The sequence below is a fragment of the Rhamphochromis longiceps genome, linkage group LG17, assembly GCF_057381845.1.
Source record: "Rhamphochromis longiceps isolate RC_006_pf linkage group LG17, R_longiceps_female_GT1.1, whole genome shotgun sequence".
NCBI classification, from domain to species: domain Eukaryota; kingdom Metazoa; phylum Chordata; class Actinopteri; order Cichliformes; family Cichlidae; genus Rhamphochromis; species Rhamphochromis longiceps.
In genome coordinates, this window is record NC_140573.1 from 22890140 (window position 1) to 22909437 (window position 19298).

The 19298-nt window shown below is 41.4% G+C and overlaps 1 protein-coding gene across 3 annotated transcripts in view; it reads left to right on the plus strand.

The window, feature by feature from the left end:
* Positions 1 to 19298, plus strand: part of plxnb2a.1 (plexin b2a, tandem duplicate 1) — a 242202-nt gene that overhangs the window by 164875 nt on the left and 58029 nt on the right. For all 3 annotated transcript variants that reach the window (XM_085386326.1, XM_085386328.1, XM_085386327.1), the window contains 10 exons: positions 1161 to 1678; positions 3412 to 3738; positions 4035 to 4173; positions 5581 to 5726; positions 5813 to 5992; positions 7266 to 7400; positions 9837 to 9937; positions 10214 to 10340; positions 17660 to 17816; positions 19159 to 19267. In XM_085386326.1, the coding sequence (XP_085242452.1) occupies positions 1166 to 1678; positions 3412 to 3738; positions 4035 to 4173; positions 5581 to 5726; positions 5813 to 5992; positions 7266 to 7400; positions 9837 to 9937; positions 10214 to 10340; positions 17660 to 17816; positions 19159 to 19267 (1934 nt within the window). In that variant the 5' untranslated portion in view covers positions 1161 to 1165. The remainder of the gene's footprint in view (positions 1 to 1160; positions 1679 to 3411; positions 3739 to 4034; positions 4174 to 5580; positions 5727 to 5812; positions 5993 to 7265; positions 7401 to 9836; positions 9938 to 10213; positions 10341 to 17659; positions 17817 to 19158; positions 19268 to 19298) is intronic.

A 19298-nucleotide genomic window follows, 5' to 3' on the forward strand; every position in this document is an offset into this window, starting at 1 on the left:
GGCTGCTGGACACTGGCGCCACCGGGCCCTCTGACCACCACCAGTAGGCAACGGGTGAAGTGTCTTGCCCAAGGACACAACGACCGAGACTGTCCAAGCCGGGGCTCGAACCAGCAACCTTCCGATTACAAGGCAAACTCCCAACTCTTGAGCCACGATATCACAATAATGAAAAATCTTGATATATTTTTGTTCAGATAAACATCCATGTCCAAAGATATTCCATAAATAAATGGAAAATTGCCAATTCACTGGTTATCAGTCGGCTGACTATCGGCTCAATTCAGTTCCAGTCCTAACACTGAGGTCAAGGTCCTGTGTTTGAATCCATCGGCCATGTAGAGCCTGCATGTTTCCCCCACCCCTGTGCACGCATGAGCTCCCTGGGCACCGCGACCATCACCACAGTCCAAAGACATGCACGCTAGTTTAAGCCGTGATTATAACTTGGCTCTCCATGTAAAAACATGAAACTATAATGAAAAATCAGTGTGCAGGTAAAATCTGGGTTAAAAAAAAAGCTGCTTTTGCCTGGTGTAAATATTGCATGCAGTTGATAATAATGGAGATGGAGAAGCAGCAGTCAGGAGGAGTGATGGAGTGAGTGGGGGGCAGTGCTAATTGCCCTATTCAGGAGTCTGACGGCTTGTGGGTAGAAGCTATTTGTGAGGGTTTTTTGTGCTTGATTTCAGACTTGTGTAGTGCTTACCTGAGGGCAGAAGTGTGAAAAGGTTTCTCTTTGTTTGCTGCCAGGCTGTCTTGTTATCACTCATCAGTCCTTCCAGGCATTTCATTGTGTCCTCCACACATTTTCGAGTGTTTTTTGGATTTTACCATTTGCCTGCTTCTTGCCTTCACCTTTCTGTGTTTGACCCCAGCATTGATTAAAGATTTTATTTTGGACTTTTAACCCTGCCTCTTTGTCCAGCGCTTTTGGCTTACCTGTGACATTTTAGTGAGAGCGTTAAAAGCCAGGTCAAAAGAATCATCTATGAGGTGTTTGTTGATCAGAGTGTTGTGATTTAAGTATAAAAATATATAAATTGTTGTTGGACCCTTTAAAACTTGGCTGCCAATATTTCCTTTATGAATTTAAGCTAAAAAAAATCAGGAAAAATGACCATTTGAAATAAATGTTTTGTCTCCTGTTTTTGTCCCAGACACGATGGAGCGGTGGTGGGGGTGGTGTTTTGCCCTAGTCTTCGTGGCAGCTCTTTGCTACAGGCCCTCCCACGGTGAGAACGCAGTGTTCTCATCCGAAACTTTGATAAACAACGTGGTGGCTGATCCCCACACGGGCCGTCTGTACGTCGGCGCCGTTAACGCAATATACCAGCTGAACTCTGACCTTAACCTCGAGTTCCAAGCCAAAACGGGCCCGAAGAAGGACAACCGGCAGTGCACGCCGCCTGTCAACGACGCCTGCGAGGAGGCCGTGGAAACCAACAACCACAACAAGCTGCTGCTGGTGCACGGGACCAAAGACGTGCTGGTGGTGTGCGGCAGCCTCTTCAGAGGCATCTGCTCGCTGCGCAACCTGAGCAAGGTGGACCACCAGCTGTACTTCAGCGACAACAAAGGGGAGAAGTCATACGTGGCGAGCGCCGAGGAGGGCGTCTCTGTGGTGGGAGTGATGTCGTATTTCACAGAGGAGAAAGACAACTTGACAGTGTTTCTGGTGAGGACGGAAAAACACACATTCGCGCACACAAATGGAAAGTTCAAATTATTTCCTGCAGTAAATAAAAAATAATAATTCAGATGATCTTCACCATCTGTGATACTGTGTGAGCAAACACAATAAAACTGCAATTTGTAGAGAAATTTAATTGGCAGCCATATGGGAAATGAGCTCTCTTGTCAGTTATCTTTAAGTGTTTTTCGTTTTATTTATACAGCGTCGGAGAATTGGCCTTTAAAAGATGGTTTATGATGTTATGTCTTCCACTGAGTTTTCCCCTCTATTCCAAACATGCATATAGACGCTTTTAATGGTTCTTCTAATCAAATCAAATATATTTTTCCCCTCTCGATGGCTCTGTTTGCTGGAGTGAGAGGAGAATGGGTTGTATTTCTCAGCAGAAGGATGCACTTTAAATGCATTTAGCAATATATTTTCATCCTATAAAGATGAATGTGTGGTTGATGTGCACATCCAGTGGACACAAACAAAGAAGTGCATTCAAATACTCTCCACTTGATGTATATAGGTCTGGTATTCACTTTCTTTGGCTTCTTGTTGCTCCATCCTCCTCACGAGCCAGCTGCTTGATCCATTGTTAAGGTAAATCTACTGTTAAGTGCGGGTTCTCAGAGTCACAAAGAGCAAACTGTAAGTAAAAATGCAAATAAATCAACCGCTTAATGTTTCCTGCGCCTTTTATTTCCTTCACTGCATGAATTTATGGGCCATGTCACACCAGCATGAAGATGGTTAAAGCGAGGAGCCACGCCGATGCCTTTCTTTGATTTATGAATGTAGCATTTTTTTGTGGAATGTGAAGAAAATACATGTTTTTTGAAACTGGGCTTATTTTTCTTAAGATATTTCAGGCTCTTCACCATCTGTTCTGTAAATGGATGGTTCATTATATGTTCCAGGCATAAATCTGGATACATTAAGAAAAACTAATTTTAAAAATGAGTGGTGGGGGCTGCCATGTTGGAATTTCTTAAATTCAGCAAAGTAGTGAAGTGAGATGTTTTCATACTGGCCTAGAGACCGGTTGACAACCTCCAGCTGCTAGGGAAAAATGTGTTTTCCAAAGGTTGCTGCCTGCCACTGGGTAAAATTGGTCATAAAGAGTTATACTTAGGATTGCTTTGGTGGTTAGCAGATTGCTGTGGTTGCGTGTGATTTGCATGGAAGATGCCACCATGTATGCAAACACTCGCCATTTACTCTCTGAGCTGTAGTGAAGCTTAAAATGCAAACCAGAAAGGGACAGCGTGTCAAGGTAAAAGTTGTCTTACAGCAACACTAACACAGTTCATAACGGTTAACTTTTACTTCACAGGGGATTCTGGTGTGCATTGAATGTTTCACTGTTTTACTACTGCTTGGCGAGTAGCTGGTGAGGTTTGCAGTCCAGTCTTCCATGCCAACTTCCAGGTGTTTGGAACCAAAGTAATAACAACAGTTTTCGAACAGGACCCTGTTTATGACCAATTTTCTTGCTAGCAACCTTCAGCAACCTCTCGACTGAAAGGTCAAGACTGTTGGTTTTTGGTGGAGACTGGTCTCTAAGCCTGCATGAATGGGGCTTTAGATACTGTATCAGTGTCACTTCAAGCAACTGGTTGGGATAACTCATTTTTACTTAGCTACCAGTGGTTGCCAGGCAGTTGCCAACTGGTCTCAAGACCTATGCAACGAAACCCTAAATGAATCTGTCACCTCTTTTATCTCAGGTTGCCAAAGGGTACGGCAGCCACGACAGCACCAAGCTGATCTCCACGCGAATCCTCCATGACCATCGCGATTGGGTGGTTTTTGACAGCATCATTGAGGCCTCTGCGGTCCAGGCGAATCCCTTCGTCCTGTTGTACCTGCACGACTTCCGCTTTGCCTTCAAAGACCGCGGCTTTGTGTACTTCCTGTTCTCCCGTACGCTCGGGGTGCAGGACACCAAGAACTTCACCTTCATCTCCAGGATGTGCGAGAACGATCACTTTTATTACTCCTACACTGAGCTACAGCTGAACTGTAGCGCTACCAACAAGTACAACAAAGTTCAGGTAATGATTGTGCACTTTGCAGACACAGAAATAAGCTGCCAGCAATTCAGTATAACTCTCAGCAGTGACTCAGAAAAACGCATTTTATGTTTGGATGAGTTTGCTTTGAATTGAATCCTTCTCAGGAGTGTCTCGGTCCTGACCTCTAAAAATTAAAAAAAAAACATTTAACATGCTCTTGCACTGGAAGTAGATTCCATTTATGCAGCGTTCACTTTCTCTGTATCGCAGATAAACACATATTTTTAGACAAAGCACCAAACATTCAGCATTTTTATCTTTTCCTCTTCTTCCAGGCTGCTTATGTAGCAACTCCGGGGAAAGCTTTGGCTCAGAGTATGACCAGCTCTAGCCAGTACGGAACAGTTTCAGCCTCTGACAAGGTGCTCTTTGTCACCTTTACTTCTGATGAAGACCCGTCCACTTCAGCCATGTGTGAGTGTCAGCTTGGAACTAAACTTTATAAAGATTCTTTCCAGCAGATCTTTGCAAAGTGAGACAGCACCTGAACAATACAAGCATAGCTCTGGATTTTTATTTACTATATCAGATGATCTTTATCAGCTAAAATGTTTAAAGATCAAACTACATTCTTGGCATGAAACCTCAACTGTAAGCTTTTAAAGTACTCTGACAATAACAGCTGGGCAAATTTGATTCTGGAATATAACCGATGGCTTTTACTCGATTGAACCAGAGGAATGTTTCGTGTTTAAGCCACTAAACGCCGACCTATGAGTCATTCATGCATAAAAGAGATACCAAATTCAAAGGATAAACTAGTGTTGTGTCTACGCACAACAGACAACTCTGCAAAGAAAAGGTTTTAAGTTGGAAAAAATCCTAAAGATGTAACAGTTTGACAGACATAAAGTAGTAGTTTCCCACCAACAAGCTGGTTCACATGGAGACAAAGAGGCCCTGGTATGGATTGGAGCTGCATGTCTTCCATCTTGAAAGCATCTCACTGGCATGAGCTTCATTTTTAAATTTCAAGAAAGTTTTCCTAAAAGTTCAGGCTGTGCTGATGAATAAATATATAAAAATTAAACAAACAGTGACTTTCAACTCCTTAGTATTGTATAAATGTTTTGCCATATATGCTTTACTTGTAGGTTTGCATGTTTCAATAAATCACTGCACCTGTTTCCATTTTTTTTATTTTAGAAAGAAATGGGGGGTGGCTCAGGACTTTTGGACAGTAATGTAGGACAGCAAAGGACAAATGTGTTACCACTAAAACAACCTATACTATGCAAGTATAGTTTAACAAACTCCTGTGTTAAAAACAGGAAGTTTTGTACAGCTACATACTGTTTTTGGTTAAACACTGTAAAAAATCGATGCCTGTTTAAGGGAAAAACCAGCAAATGCTATTGTTATTGTGAATTTCTTTTCTTTGTCAAGCATGAAAACTGTGGGTTTTCTTTGACATCACAGACATGTGATGTGGTTTCCAGTATTTGTGCAGCCAACAGGTTAAGATTAAAGTTTAGCTAGCGAAAGAATTCCATGACCAAGACTTGTGTAGCCATTAATCACATCTGATATTAATCTTCCGGTGTGCGTAAAAATGTTAAATACAGCAGCATTTTGCCAAAGTGTATTTAATGACTGTTAAAGCAGCAGTTCAGATAGATGGAAGAATCTCCTTTGCTAGCATTAGCCTATCCCAGAATCCAGTTTGATACTGGGCACTGGGATAAATGACTGCTTTTTGAAGTGGGATTAAAAATCAATTATTTTGGTCTGAGAAAAGAGAAAAGTGTCCTCGTCTATCACAACTTGTGAATATTAATAATGAGGTTATTGTCGACATGATGTGTTTGCTCCTGTTTGTAGGCATGTACCCTCTGAAGGCAATTAATGATAAGCTGGTACAGATAATAGGAGCCTGTTACAGCAACAGCGGCATCATTGACCATAAACCTGCTGTTTATTCACCTTATTCCTCCAAATCTGACGAGCTGTGCCTCAGCAACAATCAGGTGAGAACATCGGTCTGTGTCAAAAATAAAGCATGGCTACAGCAGTAGATGAAAGGTTATAAAGTAATATATTTCCACTCCATTAGAATGACATGGCTCACAGGTACAAGTGTGGAGCAGAGTTCCTGCCCTCCCCACTGGCTAGTAAGGCTGAGTTCGCCCTAACAGCCGAGCCCTCGTTGACCCATAAGGCTCACTTGACCGCCGTCGCTGTGGCAGAGGAAATGGGACATGCTGTGGCGTTTGTGGGCACCGCCACTGGAGAGGTAACAAATGTTTTTCACTATCCTGTCACTTCTAGATTATTCGTTCCCTCCTCGCCTTTATTTATTCTTTTTTAGGTTGTCTTTTCTTTCTTTGGTTCAGGTACATAAAACCAGTGAGTGCTATATTTTCAGTGAGGTTTTTAAAGACAGGAACGCCATTTTCTGTTTTTATTCCCTGAATGCTGGAAAATTATGTCTGACTGTAACTCTGACATTATTATGTTAAAGTTGCCATCAACTCATCCATTTTTGCCACTTTTCTGGGTTATTAGGAAAACAGTCCTAGCAGCGATGCCCAGAACTTTTGCACAGTTAAGAGACTGCTTCTCCCCAGAATGCCCTTGGTCCTCCCCAGGCTCTCAGTTAGACGTGCACAAAGCACCCCACCCTTAAGGCATTCTCATCTGGCACCTTACAGTGTTGGGGAGCAGCAGATGTACTTTCTGTGCTTTGAGTCTCATACCAAATCCCAAGAGTGCTTCCCCCTGCCTCTAAGACTTAGGCCAGACACCATTTGGGCTAAGCTCATTTTGACTGCTTGGTTACGCTTTTGATCACCACCCATAGCTCATGGCAATAGGTAAGGGTAGGAATATAGGTAGGCCATTAAATCAACAGTTTTACCTTCATGCTGGTGGATAGCTGGATAGAGAGTAGCAAGTTAAATGGATCCAACATCTTTTTCTCTGCTGCTTATCCTGATCCGGGTCAGGGGGCAGCGGTCTAAGCAGAGAGGCCAGTTCTTCAGGGATGACACAGAGGTGTTCCCAAGCTGGCCGAGAGATCTAATTTCTCTGGAGGGTCCTGGATCTGCCCCAAGGTTTCCTCCCAATTGGATATTCCTGAAACACTTCATCTGGAAGGGATGAAGGAGGCATCCTTATCAGATGCCAGAACCATCTTAACTGACTCCTTTCAATGCAGAGGTTGAGCAGCTCTGCTCTAAACACCACCTGAACCTCTCACAGACATAATGAGTCCCTCATTATATCTGTAAGGGTGAGCCCAGATGCCCTCCAGAGGAAGCTGCTTCGACTGCTTGTATCCTCGATCCTGTTCATCCAGTCACAGCCCAGAGTTGTGGCAGCCATAGCTCGACCTTTCAGTCAACAGTTTTACCTTCATGCTCAGGTCCCTCTTCATCACTGTAGACTCACAGGGCAATCCATCTTCCCTCGCTTGAGGCTTGAGACGACACTCTGTGATATTATTTTGAAAAAGTGGATTGGGTGTGGGTTTTGGATGTGTTAATGCACTTTCTGTGTTTCTGCAGGTGCTGAAGGTGCATTTGTCAGCCCATCCTGAGGTGTATGGGCGAGCTGCTGGCAAAGTCTCTGGAGACAAGGTCAACAAGAACCTGCTGTTCGATTCGAGCCTCGAACACCTGTACATCACCACCGAGAAAAAGGTCAGACTCGCTCACTCCGACGTGGGGCTGATTGATTATTCATTTTTACTAAATCCATTTCTCTCTCCTTCCATTCATCCAACGCCTCTGTGTCACCTCAAACCGAAGGTCAGGGACTCTGTCGTGTGCTTACTCCTGCTTTTTTCCATTTCATCCATCAGGCCGGAGACTTAATGAGTCTTTCATTTATTCTGTCTGTCTCATTTGATCATTTATTCATCCGTTCGAATAACACCAATACATCCGTCTACATTACCACACAGAAGTCAGCCATTGATTTATTCACTCATTCCCTTTCTCCACGGCTCCCTTTGTTTTCCACTCGGCTTTTTCTCTTCATCTGTCTTTCTTTCTGTTGTCCTTTCATCTTTCGGTCGCCATCACTCTCCGCGAAGTGAAAAAGATGTTATTGATTTAGAAATGAATTAATTAGAAAGCACTTCAGGAGGGCAATTTACTTTGATCAAGTCAAGTGACGATACCCGAGCTTGTTCCATCTGCTCATTTAAATTTATTAGGCCGCCCTCTTCATGTCAGAGAGGAAAATTATTTCCACTGCTGGTTGGAAAAAGTTCTCCACTGAAATACCGTCAATGCAAGCTTTTCAATTACAAGAAAATACTGCTCAGTAAAGGAAAATCGAAAATACTAATAGGCGGTCTGCGTAAAAGATTATTTATGCTCCATGTCAAATGATCCAGATCTGTTAGAACCGTAAAACATCAGTCACATGAATCACTTGAGTGTAAGCCATTAAACCAATCCCTGAAAGTGAAGCTGTAAGAGTAAAAATTCAATCAGTCAGAAGACCTACATCCTAATTTACTAAACAGAAACAATCATAAAGGCTGATCATCAGGTGTCCTCTGGACTCTGGTGTAGGACCTGTGCCTGCTTTTCAAGCTCACGTCCCATTGTGACTCCATTAGCATTACAGCGATTGGTGGGGAATTAAATATTGACTGTGCTCTTCAGTAATTTAATTGATCGAGCCTGATGACATTTAGCCATCAGAAAATGAAAGGATGTGTGTAATACTCATGGACATCCAGTGGGACAAAGCCAGAGAAGAACTTTACACTCCTGCTGGGAGTCATGAGTGAGCCAGACATGAAATTACAGACGTTAAACAAATATTGAAGGTATCTGGAGTGATATAGACTTCGGGAGGATATCATTTTCTCAAATGTCACAAATAAATGCCATAAACCTGCTTGTAAATCACTGTAAAAGGATACTTCACGGTACTTTAATTTTGCTGCTGGTGGTATTGAATTTAACTTTAAGCTGTTACATTGTTACAGTATTAATCTGTTCTAATAATATGTAAATGTATTAATTTCATAATTCAGTTTTGTAATGTTTTATGATATGTTATTAAATCCCGAGTCCTGCCTCTAAAAATGGGTGGAACATTTGTGGACTGGTTAGCACCGTCACCTCATGGCAAGACGTTTCTGGGTTCAAATCCTCGTGCTGGTCTTTCTTTGTGGACTCTTTTATTACTATTGCTCTTCCTCCTCATCATCCTTTTTCATTTGCCTCAATCTCACCAGATCCATTAACTGGACTGGTCTTAATTTGAAGATTTATTCAGTATCAGATATCATAAAGTGGAGTGATTGTTCTCATTTCAAATTCTTTATTCACTTTATTTATTCCAGATAAAGCTTTGTTAATCTTATGCTGAACCTAGCTGTGCCCCCATAGTTCATGCTTTTTTTCTCAAATGGGCCATTTTAGCTCCTCGACCTCAAAGCCATAGTCTTTCTGATTGGCTGCCTCTTGTGAGCAGAAGTTATGAGCTATAGGTGAGTGCTCAAAGTCAGATTTAAGTGCATTATAAGACCATATTAGGAATATCCACTCTCAATAATAACAACAAGAGCCGAGAATAGACAGAAAGTATCTGAATCAGACTGTTTACAGTCTGAAGCTTGAAAATTTGGCTCACATGGAGTGCTTGCATATATGCTGACCTCATTAATAGATCTAAGTTTCCCAAAATGTAAACACATAACTGCTAAAAGGGGACCCAAACGTATTTCTCACCAGAAGAGCACGGAGCATTTCTCGGGCTCTTGCTCCCCCCCGTTGCCAGTGTTAAACTTTTATAAAGATGCCCCATCTCACAGGTTTTAAATAAGAGCACAAGTTAGCTCACAAAAACACGAGGCAATCAGTGCTGTAGAAGTAACTGAAATGGGGTTTATGAAATGATGCTCATTAACTGCTAAGTGATAATCATAGTGTGTACACTCCAAGCTGAGCTAATATCAGATTTATTTTTACCATCATTTGAAAATATTTTTCCCTGGTTGATAGTTGTGTTTTTGTTTTGTTTAGTTTTTATCAGATTTTTCCTCTTCCCTCATCTCCTGTATGTTGTTTAATAGAACGGAACTTTCACAATAAAAGCCTGTCACATGTGTGCAGATCACCAAGGTTCCAGTCCAAGCCTGCCAGCAGGAGACGAGCTGCCACTCCTGCATCGGTTTGAAGGACCCGTACTGTGGCTGGTGTGTCCTGGAGGGAAAGTGAGTCGCACATGAGCAGCTTGTAGACCAGCTACCCCCCCCCCAAAAAACGAGTGTAGAAAACAAACAAACAAGCATACTAGTTATGGTGCCTTAAGGTTTGAAGAACAAAGGCTGTGTCAGTGCTAGCCACCTCCATCGGTTTGTTTGTGCACATTTATGTAAAGCTAACTCTGTATGACTCAGGAAACACCAGCTTAATATTACCACCTTATAAAGCCAAGCTCATATTCATTTTTTCACTTGTTCTTTCTTTAACATCTGCTCGGTTCACAGGTGCACCAGGAAGCAGGACTGCGGTAGGTCATCAGAGCTGAACACCTGGCTGTGGTCACCAGATGGAAAGTGTGTGCAGATCCAGGGTTTCAACCCGCCGAACCTCAGCTGCAAGAAGACAGACCAGGTATGAGGAAGCTATACAAGAGCATGCATATTGCTGTGAATCTTTTCCTCTGTGTGCTGGAACCCCCCTGAGCTAAGATCAGTTCTTGCTGAGCTCTGCTTAATTTAAACCACTTAAAGCTGAAACTCTGGCAGAGGTGGAGGGCTCTTTGTCTGTTCTGTCAGCAGCATTTCAAACTTCTTTCTAACCTCTGGTACATGGATCTTCAGGGCCCCTCAGGGGAGCTACAGAGAGATAAAGACATTTTTTGATCCACAGCAACATTATAATTTACAATTCCTCTATGCGAGCCAGATGTATATTGCATCGTTGTTTGTGCTGACAGCTCCTTTGAAAACAGCTCTGTAGTTTTCAGGCTGATGAAACTCAGAAAGTGAAAAATGTGCTTCTTGGAAATGTTGCATCACACCCAGAAACTGCTGATGGTGTCTAGTTTCGGAAAATCATGTTGGAGCAGCACCAACAGCGACACAGATTGATCTATGAAAAGATCAGCCAACACGGTTTGTTGCGGTTAACCATCCTAAAAACATTTCCATGTTACCGTAATAAGCTGTGGATTGTTTTTTTCTTGTTGTAACTTGCTGTCAATTAATTCTGTCCGCTAATCTTCCAGCCTCATGTTCGCTCATGGCAAATATTCAAGTTTATGGTTACAAAAAGGTTCACATAGCAGGAATGGCTGATTTGTACCCTCAATTTTAAAATTCCGATTTTGAGCACATAAAAACAAATGTGATATAGTGAGTCAGTCGCAGTTTATTTGACATTAAACGTCTGGAACTAGTTTTACTAATAAAGTAAATACATCGATGGTTCCAGAACAACGTATACTCCCCCGACCAGTTGGCGAGAGATTGCTGGGTTTTGCTTGCTGAGGCTAGGTGATTGCTTTAGCCACTAGCAGACTGTCACAGTTGCCCGTAGTTTCCATGGTAGATGCCTACTTGTCTGCAAACACTTGCCAGCTAGTTCCTAAGGTCTCCATTTCTGGTTTTCGTTGCACTTTTTCAGATTTCATTCTGTACTCTTATTTGATAATTTGATACTGACAGACACTCTGAAAGACTGTGCTCAATTAGCAAGTGTTTGCAGACAAGTCTGTGTCATCCATGCAAACTACAGGTGACTGTGGTAGTCTACTAGCAGTCAAGCACAAGGGGGTTTTTGGTGCAGCACCCTCTTTGCAACCAACTTCACCTAGCAACAGCCAGCGACTTCCAAAAACCACTTGGCAACCCATTGGGAATATACATTTTCCCCTAGCAGCCAAGGGGACTGAGGCCTTAGCTGGCATTGTCCTTACCATCAGTGAGGATACATATCGTCGTCTTATGGATTCTATCATCAGATCCCAATTTCACAGTCTTTTGTCAGTATGGTTAAAGTGTTCAACAGCAATCATAAAGTATACCATCTTTAGTTTTCCTCCCACATAATAGGAATATAGCACCAGTATCACATTTTGTTTTGTTTTTTGTTTTTTTTATCAGTAAACAGCAGGTCAACAAAAAATATTGACTTTGAAAGTCACATTTATCTGAATACTCTAATACAGAAAACTTATAACATTAATGGTGTTATGTTGAATTAATTCTTAACTCATTGAGCGGTTAATGTTAGTCTGAACTGACCAGGCTTCCACACAGTGGTGAAAATGTTGTGGCTGTTTAACCTGTTAATGCATAAAGTTAGGTAATAATGGCTTTTGTAAGTAATGCTCAGCTGTAATTGCAGGGGATCAGCTGCTATTAGCAGCTTTCATTAGAAGAGACAAACACACAGTTCCAGTCTGGTCCTTAGCCACTGCAAGCATGTATTAGAGGGTGTATGCAAGGATGTCTATATACGTGCATTTACAAACACTTTACTGTGTGTACCCGCTACAGCATAGTGGTAGACATGGATTTACTGCAGGCACAGAAAGTGTCCTCAAAGCAAACTTCAAATGGAAGTAGTAGCAGTATAAAAACAAATAGGAGGGTTTTTACTCTCAGACTGATACTTTTGCTCGTGTTTTAGATTTTAAAGATAAAAATTAGTTTCAAACAGGAGACGCCAACATCTAAACCCTTTAATAACATGGTACGAACTCGTAGCTCCTACGTGGCATTTTTAAAACGCCTAAAACTTAAAAGTTTCTGTCTTTGAGTAGGTGTTGTCATTATGTACCAGACGCCTTAATAAAACTTTATCTTGTACTTTCAAGGAGGCAAAAATGATCCTGGCCAACAGCATTAAAGTAACACTGAGCAGCTAATTTATGTAACGCTATAAAATTCAAAATCGAAATGCTGTAGCAGCAATTTTATGGAGTACACCAAACACCAGCAGAGAATGCTGCGCTGCGTCAATACATCTTAACATGACGGCTTCACTCTCTGAATTAATGAGGGATTGATCAAAGAGCTGATCTGCCAGAAAGACGCGTCGTCCTTCAACGCGTGCAGCACCACGCTGTCCACCGACGTCGTCCCCACATCGTGATATTTCTACTCCAAACCTCAGGTGTTATCCAGCAGACGCAGACGGCTTGCATAAAATCTAGTTCATTATGCATTCTTAGGGACTAAAATTCAGCTCCAAGAGTTTCAGCAGTCGCAAGTTTGAATGACATGAAACGACTGAAGTTGCTGTGAGGGTAAAAATGTTTTGTATGTAGATTATAACATTGGTGATTGTTTATTTTGGCACCATAGTCCTCACTGTTCTCATCAGATGTGATGAGACGACAAAACAACATTATGGCTGCGTGATAATGCAATCAGGTGAGGCTATGATAAACGCTATGCAAATACGAGTAGGTGGCAGTCGTAAATACAGAAACTTTCAAACCAGTTTTTAGATTTGTCTATTTGTTTGTTTGAGGCAAAGTTACAAGTTAATCAAGATAAGTCCAAAGTATAAAAGCAGATGTTGTCCTTCAGGGCAGCGGGAGAGTTAAAAGTCTTAAAGTCAAACATTAAATGTACCAAGTTTTTTTCTTTTTAAGCTGTTTGATCTTTTTTGTATTATTTATCATGGAGCTCTGCAGTCCTGTGAAAAGCTAAGGACCCTCCATGAGTAGCGGTAGCGTAATAGAGCTACCTTTTACAGCAATAACTTGAAGCAGTGGTTTTCTGTGTGACTTTATGAGTTTATCACATCATAGCGGAGGAATTTTGGCCCGCTCCCCCTTTCAGCATTGCTTTAGTTCATTAAGATTTGTGGGCATTTGTTATTCGCAGCTTTCTTAACATCAGCATCATCATGCTGACAGCTGGTATGAGGCATTTGTGCTAATATGTTGTGTTTAGTTTTCTCCCAGCATTGTGCTGTCCATTATGGCCAAACTTTTGCCTTCCAAACAAGCCATACTTGTTGAGTCTTTTTATAATTTTAACTAATGATCTGTAATGTTTAACATCTGAAGCCTGTAGAGTCTGAGAGGGAGCTCAGGAAACGACAAAACCTACAAAAGATTCGCAGCACCCGATGGTGCTCATCCTCATAATTTCTGTGAAAGCAGTAAGGGTGTACTTTTCTCACAAGTCCTTGAAACTTTCTTTATAACAGGGGTACAAACAGAACAAATCTTCAACCTGTAGTAACTAACTCAAGAAAGACAGGACACAAGCAATTTAACTGAGGAAGTTGTGTAGCTAAAAAGTAACCCCTCCCAAAAAGAGTTAAACAAAAGTTAAACCCAGTCTTGTCAGCGCCTAATTAATACGAGCGCCACACTTCAAACTATGTTTATATTCATCTGATTTCCTTTGTTGAATATGTTTTGGGGGGGAAGTAATTGCTGCCCTGATTGTGTTCATTGGCAACATTTGCTCCAATCAAGGATGTGCGACATCTTTATACTGCAAACAAATCACAGGAAGGAGGTTAGACTAAGTGTCTTAAGGCTTACTTAAATGCCCCTTCTGACTTAGATGCTATAAGAAGGTTGGGGTTTTAAGTATTACAGTTAAGGCCTTTTTAGAAATAGTCAATTTTGGGATTATCAAACCAGCAAAGGTGATTATGGAGCAAGAAGATGATGGCGCAATAACAGTTTGAGCTTCCTAAACATGTGTTTCTACTCTAAGCTGTTATCTTTTTCTGTTTTTCAGGTCTGTAATTTTTTTCATTAAGTATTAAGTCTTTGGAGAGTTAGGTCTGCAGTCAAGTTCAGGTCACGTCTGCAGCCCTGCCTGTATCTGATTTTAATTAATCATGTGCTTCAGATAGCGCTGCTGTAATCTCGTAAAGTCGCACATACAATCAGAAACTCTGATCTGCAAATTGAAAAGGTGTCAAACGTTGCTCTTTGCTTCAGTATTTTAATTTGAATGTCAGAATCCTTTTGAGGTGACGTGAGTTTCTGGTGGAAAGGAGCTGAGCTCATATTCCTCTGATCAGAAGACTCTGTTTGCTGGGGTTTAACATACAATCTTCTGAGACCAGACAGATAAATCTGTTGCATCTTAATTGGGAAATTTGGTGCCATCGCCTCCGTTGCAGCCCCTAGTTTGTGATTTGAACCTGATAAGACAATTGGATTTTAGCTTTAAAAGAAGGAAAAACTTTCTTCTCGAGGTTTTACATACTTAAAAAGAAGAAAGCGTCCCAGGTGACTTCGTCCAGGGGCTTCTCTGGTCCGATAGTTTCGCTAAGATCAAAAACTTTGAAATTAAAACTTCAGCAGCAAAATTTAAATCGGTTGAGGTCAGCACAGAGTAATGAGGAGCTGATGTTTGAACAGTGCCAATGAATAGCAATTATCACCGCAACTCTCCCACACAAAAACTCACATGTGAATGCACAGAGAGTCAGACACGTCACGGTCTCTTATTCTCTTTCTCAGTGTGGAAGAGAATAAGACAAAAAATATACCCAAACATTGTTGCAGTCACATACCCGCTGAGCTAATTGCGCTGTACTGAATGAAATTATTATTGAAATATTAATTAGAAAAAATATTTAATTAAGAGGATGGGAGTGCATAGTAAGGACAAGACTGCACAGTATTAGAGAAACCCAACGATCCGTTTGAGCAAGCACTTGACAACAGTGGGGAGGAAGAACCCCCTTTTAACAGGAAGAAACTTCCAGCACAACCAGAATCTCGAGGTTAGGTGTCTGTTGAGATGGACTTAGGCTAATCAGATGGGCACAAACACAAATTCAGCTGAATGGCAAAGTTTCTGCTGGTGTTACTGGGATGTAACAAACACCTCACAGCTGTATGGGACCAGTAAGCAGCTCCAGAGACCTGCCAAGGGTGCCTACAAAAGCATACAGAGCCCAATCTACAGCAGAGAGTAGTAAATGGGTAATTATGGAATATAAATGGTAACATGGTTAACACACACATGACTTACAGGTGAAAGTTTCCCTCTTTGAAACCCGGACTTTTAAGGGTCACAAGCTGGTGTTCTCTCAGAACAGGTACCAAACCTGGATAAATGGGAGGGCTGCATCTGGTGTAAAATCTGTGCCAAATCAAATCCTGTGTGGCAACACTTTGGTAAATGAAGGAAGAGCTGAAAGTGCCTTTAGTGGTATATAAAAGCATGGATAAATGAAAGGGTGAAGTCCATGATGCCCTGAGGCTATAGCAGCATCCCAAAGAGGTGGAAAAGCACTGTTTGAAGCCACGAGTTTGTCACCTGAACACAAACTGGCAGTAGATGGATGTTTATGAAGACTGACATGAGAGTGAGAGTGACGTGCTCCGTCTAGCTGGGATAATATGATAAGATCAGCTCTTTACAGTTTGGCAGGGAAAACGATTTGAAATACAACTCTGGGCTTAACAGGAAGACAATGAAGAGAAGCTAATATGGGAGAAATAGGCTCTCTCTTTTCCTGTTTGCAGTCCTGCTGCAGTGTTTTGGATACACTGAAGGCTTTAAGAACAACCTGATAATAAGGAATCACAAGCTTAGAATGTGTCTTGATGCATTCTCAATCATCCAGGTAAGGAAATCCCCAAAAAGTTGATTCTGTTCATCTGGACGTAGCGATTTCTGTGGGAAAAACATTTAGTCACTAATCCAAGAGACTTCATCAATGTCAGTCTCTCTCAGACCATATTAATGCTGGAGGTCATCCAGAATGAGTCCCTGTTATAAGTTTCTGAGGATTTCATGACCAAATATAGAAAAACCTGGATTTCAAAGTATGAAATTACAGTTCAAGGTCTTTAAGTCTTTGAGACACTATAAGAGAGAGGTGTGGCACTTAAAGAATCCTGAGTTGAACTCTTCCATGGAGTTGAGTATCCAGCCAAGTGTAATTAATGGCCCTGACCAGGTCCTGGTCGCAAGGGCAGCAGCGGTCTCCTCCACCACTTCATTTGTGGAGGCTATACTGAAATTTTAAAGCAAGCAAAGAGACTTCATCCCTCCAGAGTCTCCTTCCTGGCTCTGCCCTGGTTGGACTTCCTTTCCTTTGGATGAAGCTCATTTCAGCCTCTTGCATCCACCATCTTACTCTTTCAGTAGCTACCCGTAGCTCATAGCCTTAGGTGGGATTAGGAACGCAGATCCAGAAGTAATCAGCGACTGCAGACGCTGCCCTCCTGTGGGCTCACCACGCGCAGCAGGAGCTGTAGGGCTCTGGTGCTTTGCAGATCAGAGGGGCAGCCCCGGGTGGTCTCCGGGTTACCAAACTGTTGCTGTGTTGTGCATGTTTTTCTTAGTTGTTGAGCAGTAGTGCATCTCTGAACCGGATTATCTATACCATCATATTAATCTGTCTGCTCAATGTGTTCAATGTCGATTAGCCAAACTAACAAAAATAAATATTACGACTGGGTTTGTTTGTTTGTTGTTGTTGTTTTTTTTAATAAAACAGGTGAATGTCCAGGTGTAATAAAAATATGACAACAATATTACAATGTCATGTATAACTTTATAAAAATGCATTGCCACCATTTCCTAGAGGAGAAACTTAAAAAGATATAAGACTTAGTGTTACTTCTGCAAGCGCTGCTGTTAATAATACAGTGAATTCATCAGGTCAGTCCTCTGCGTGATGATGCCTGAAACTGCCTCAAACCTTTGCACAGTGCATGCATACTGTGGCTCCTATCTTAATTACTCTGTCACACCCCGTCTTATTCTGTAATTCATACTCGTACACAGAAAGCACACTCCCTTTTCTCTGTCTACCAGTGGCTCACACCTCTCGTGTTTCTTTATCTCCCCGTAGCCAGTTGAGGTGTGAGGTGAAATATAATTACTTCTCTGCTTTCATTTTCCTTCTCGGGTTCATCTCTAACTCTCCTCTCTCTTTCTCCCTTATTGTGCCTCATAACTCCTTTAATTTGTGCACTCTGTCTCCAGGTGGACATCAGCATACCTGCTCTCCCCGCACTGAGGCCGTCTGATGACTTGCAGTGCGTTTTTGGCTCTTTCTTTACTGGAGCCGTGAAACATGGCGGGCAGGTTACTTGTTCGCTGCCCGACCCTGTGGAAATCCCAGCCACTCCTGACCAGCAGGGTATGTGAACAGATGAAGGATGCACAGATAGTTTGTTTTCAGTATATGGACTTTGGATTGGATTGGATTGGAGTGGACTGTCACTCAATTACACATCATAAAAACACATATAAGCATAAACTAGAATCCACAATCATGTTAATATCCTAAAAGAACCCGTTGAGAATGTGGAAAAGCTATGGTATTACCTTGGTTAGAAAGCGGCATGTGTAAAGTGAACAGACACACTGATATCTGCTAATTAGTGCTAAGTTTGAGTCATTGCATCATTTACTCAATCTATCCAAAGCTGGATCATGATCCAGGTCCACAAACATGGAACATGCTCTCCAACTCCTCCTGTTATTTAATTAGATTTGGGAATATTCATTCATATTTTGAGCTGGACTGTTATCTTTATTCTCCGGTTTGATGTATTTTTCTTATTGTTTTTCTTCTTTTTTTTTATTTGGCTCGTCTTAAATCCTAATAGCACACTGTGTATCTCCTTTTCTATTACCTACTGTTTGTTTACATCTCATACTCATGCATTTTAATGACTTTTAACTGCCTTGTTGATGAAAGGTGCAGTGTAAATGTATTTGGCTTCCTCTCAGCGAGACTGGAGCTACCTCAACCTAACTATTTTAAAATCCTATTGTGTTTTTACTCAGGTGTACAATAAGTTCTGTCTGTTTTTATATTAAAAAGAGGGTATCAGCTGTGTGCTCCAGGAGCAAGAAAGTGAGCTGTGTTTTAAAAACCCTTTAAATATTAAATGTAGGTGTTGCAGTTTGCCCTTTTAAAAGACATTGCCTCCTCACATTGACCCTTATTTTGTGCCACGTATTAGTGGTAACCTGGTTAAGGTTATTAGGCCATTTATTAATGTAGTATAACAGAAATAAATGGAGAAATAATTAACAGGAAAAAAGTATATTAACAGTAAAGCCAATGTTTTTACATTTTGTATCAAAATACAACAAATTGGTGAATACAGTGCTAGTGTAATTTTTTTATTGCACACTTTTGAAATGTGAAGAATATAAAGATATAAATATTAGCATATGCTACTCTCACATGTGTATAATAAAATAACGTCTGATATATAAACTGATAAACACCTTGTTTCAGAGTTGATAGGCGCTGGAATTTTATTACTGTTGACCAAAGTTAGTCATATCCTGCCTCCTCCCGCCTTTAGCTTTGCAGTCTTGATGCTAAGCTAAGTTAGCCGGCTGTTAGTGGGTTGCATCATGGAAACTTACTTTGTTTGACTTTCGGTAAATTGCTCCTTTAACAGTTAATAGGAAAAACAACACCAACAAAACCTTGATTTTAATGTGTGTGTGTGTGTGTGTAGACTTTGTGTCAGTTCCCATGAGGATTGTGGTGAATTCAATCGAGGTGACGTCAGGAAAGTATGACTTCTACAACTGTGCTGCCACCGTCAGGAAGAACCAAAATACACCGTAAGATGGATAATGTAACCTCCCCTCCCTC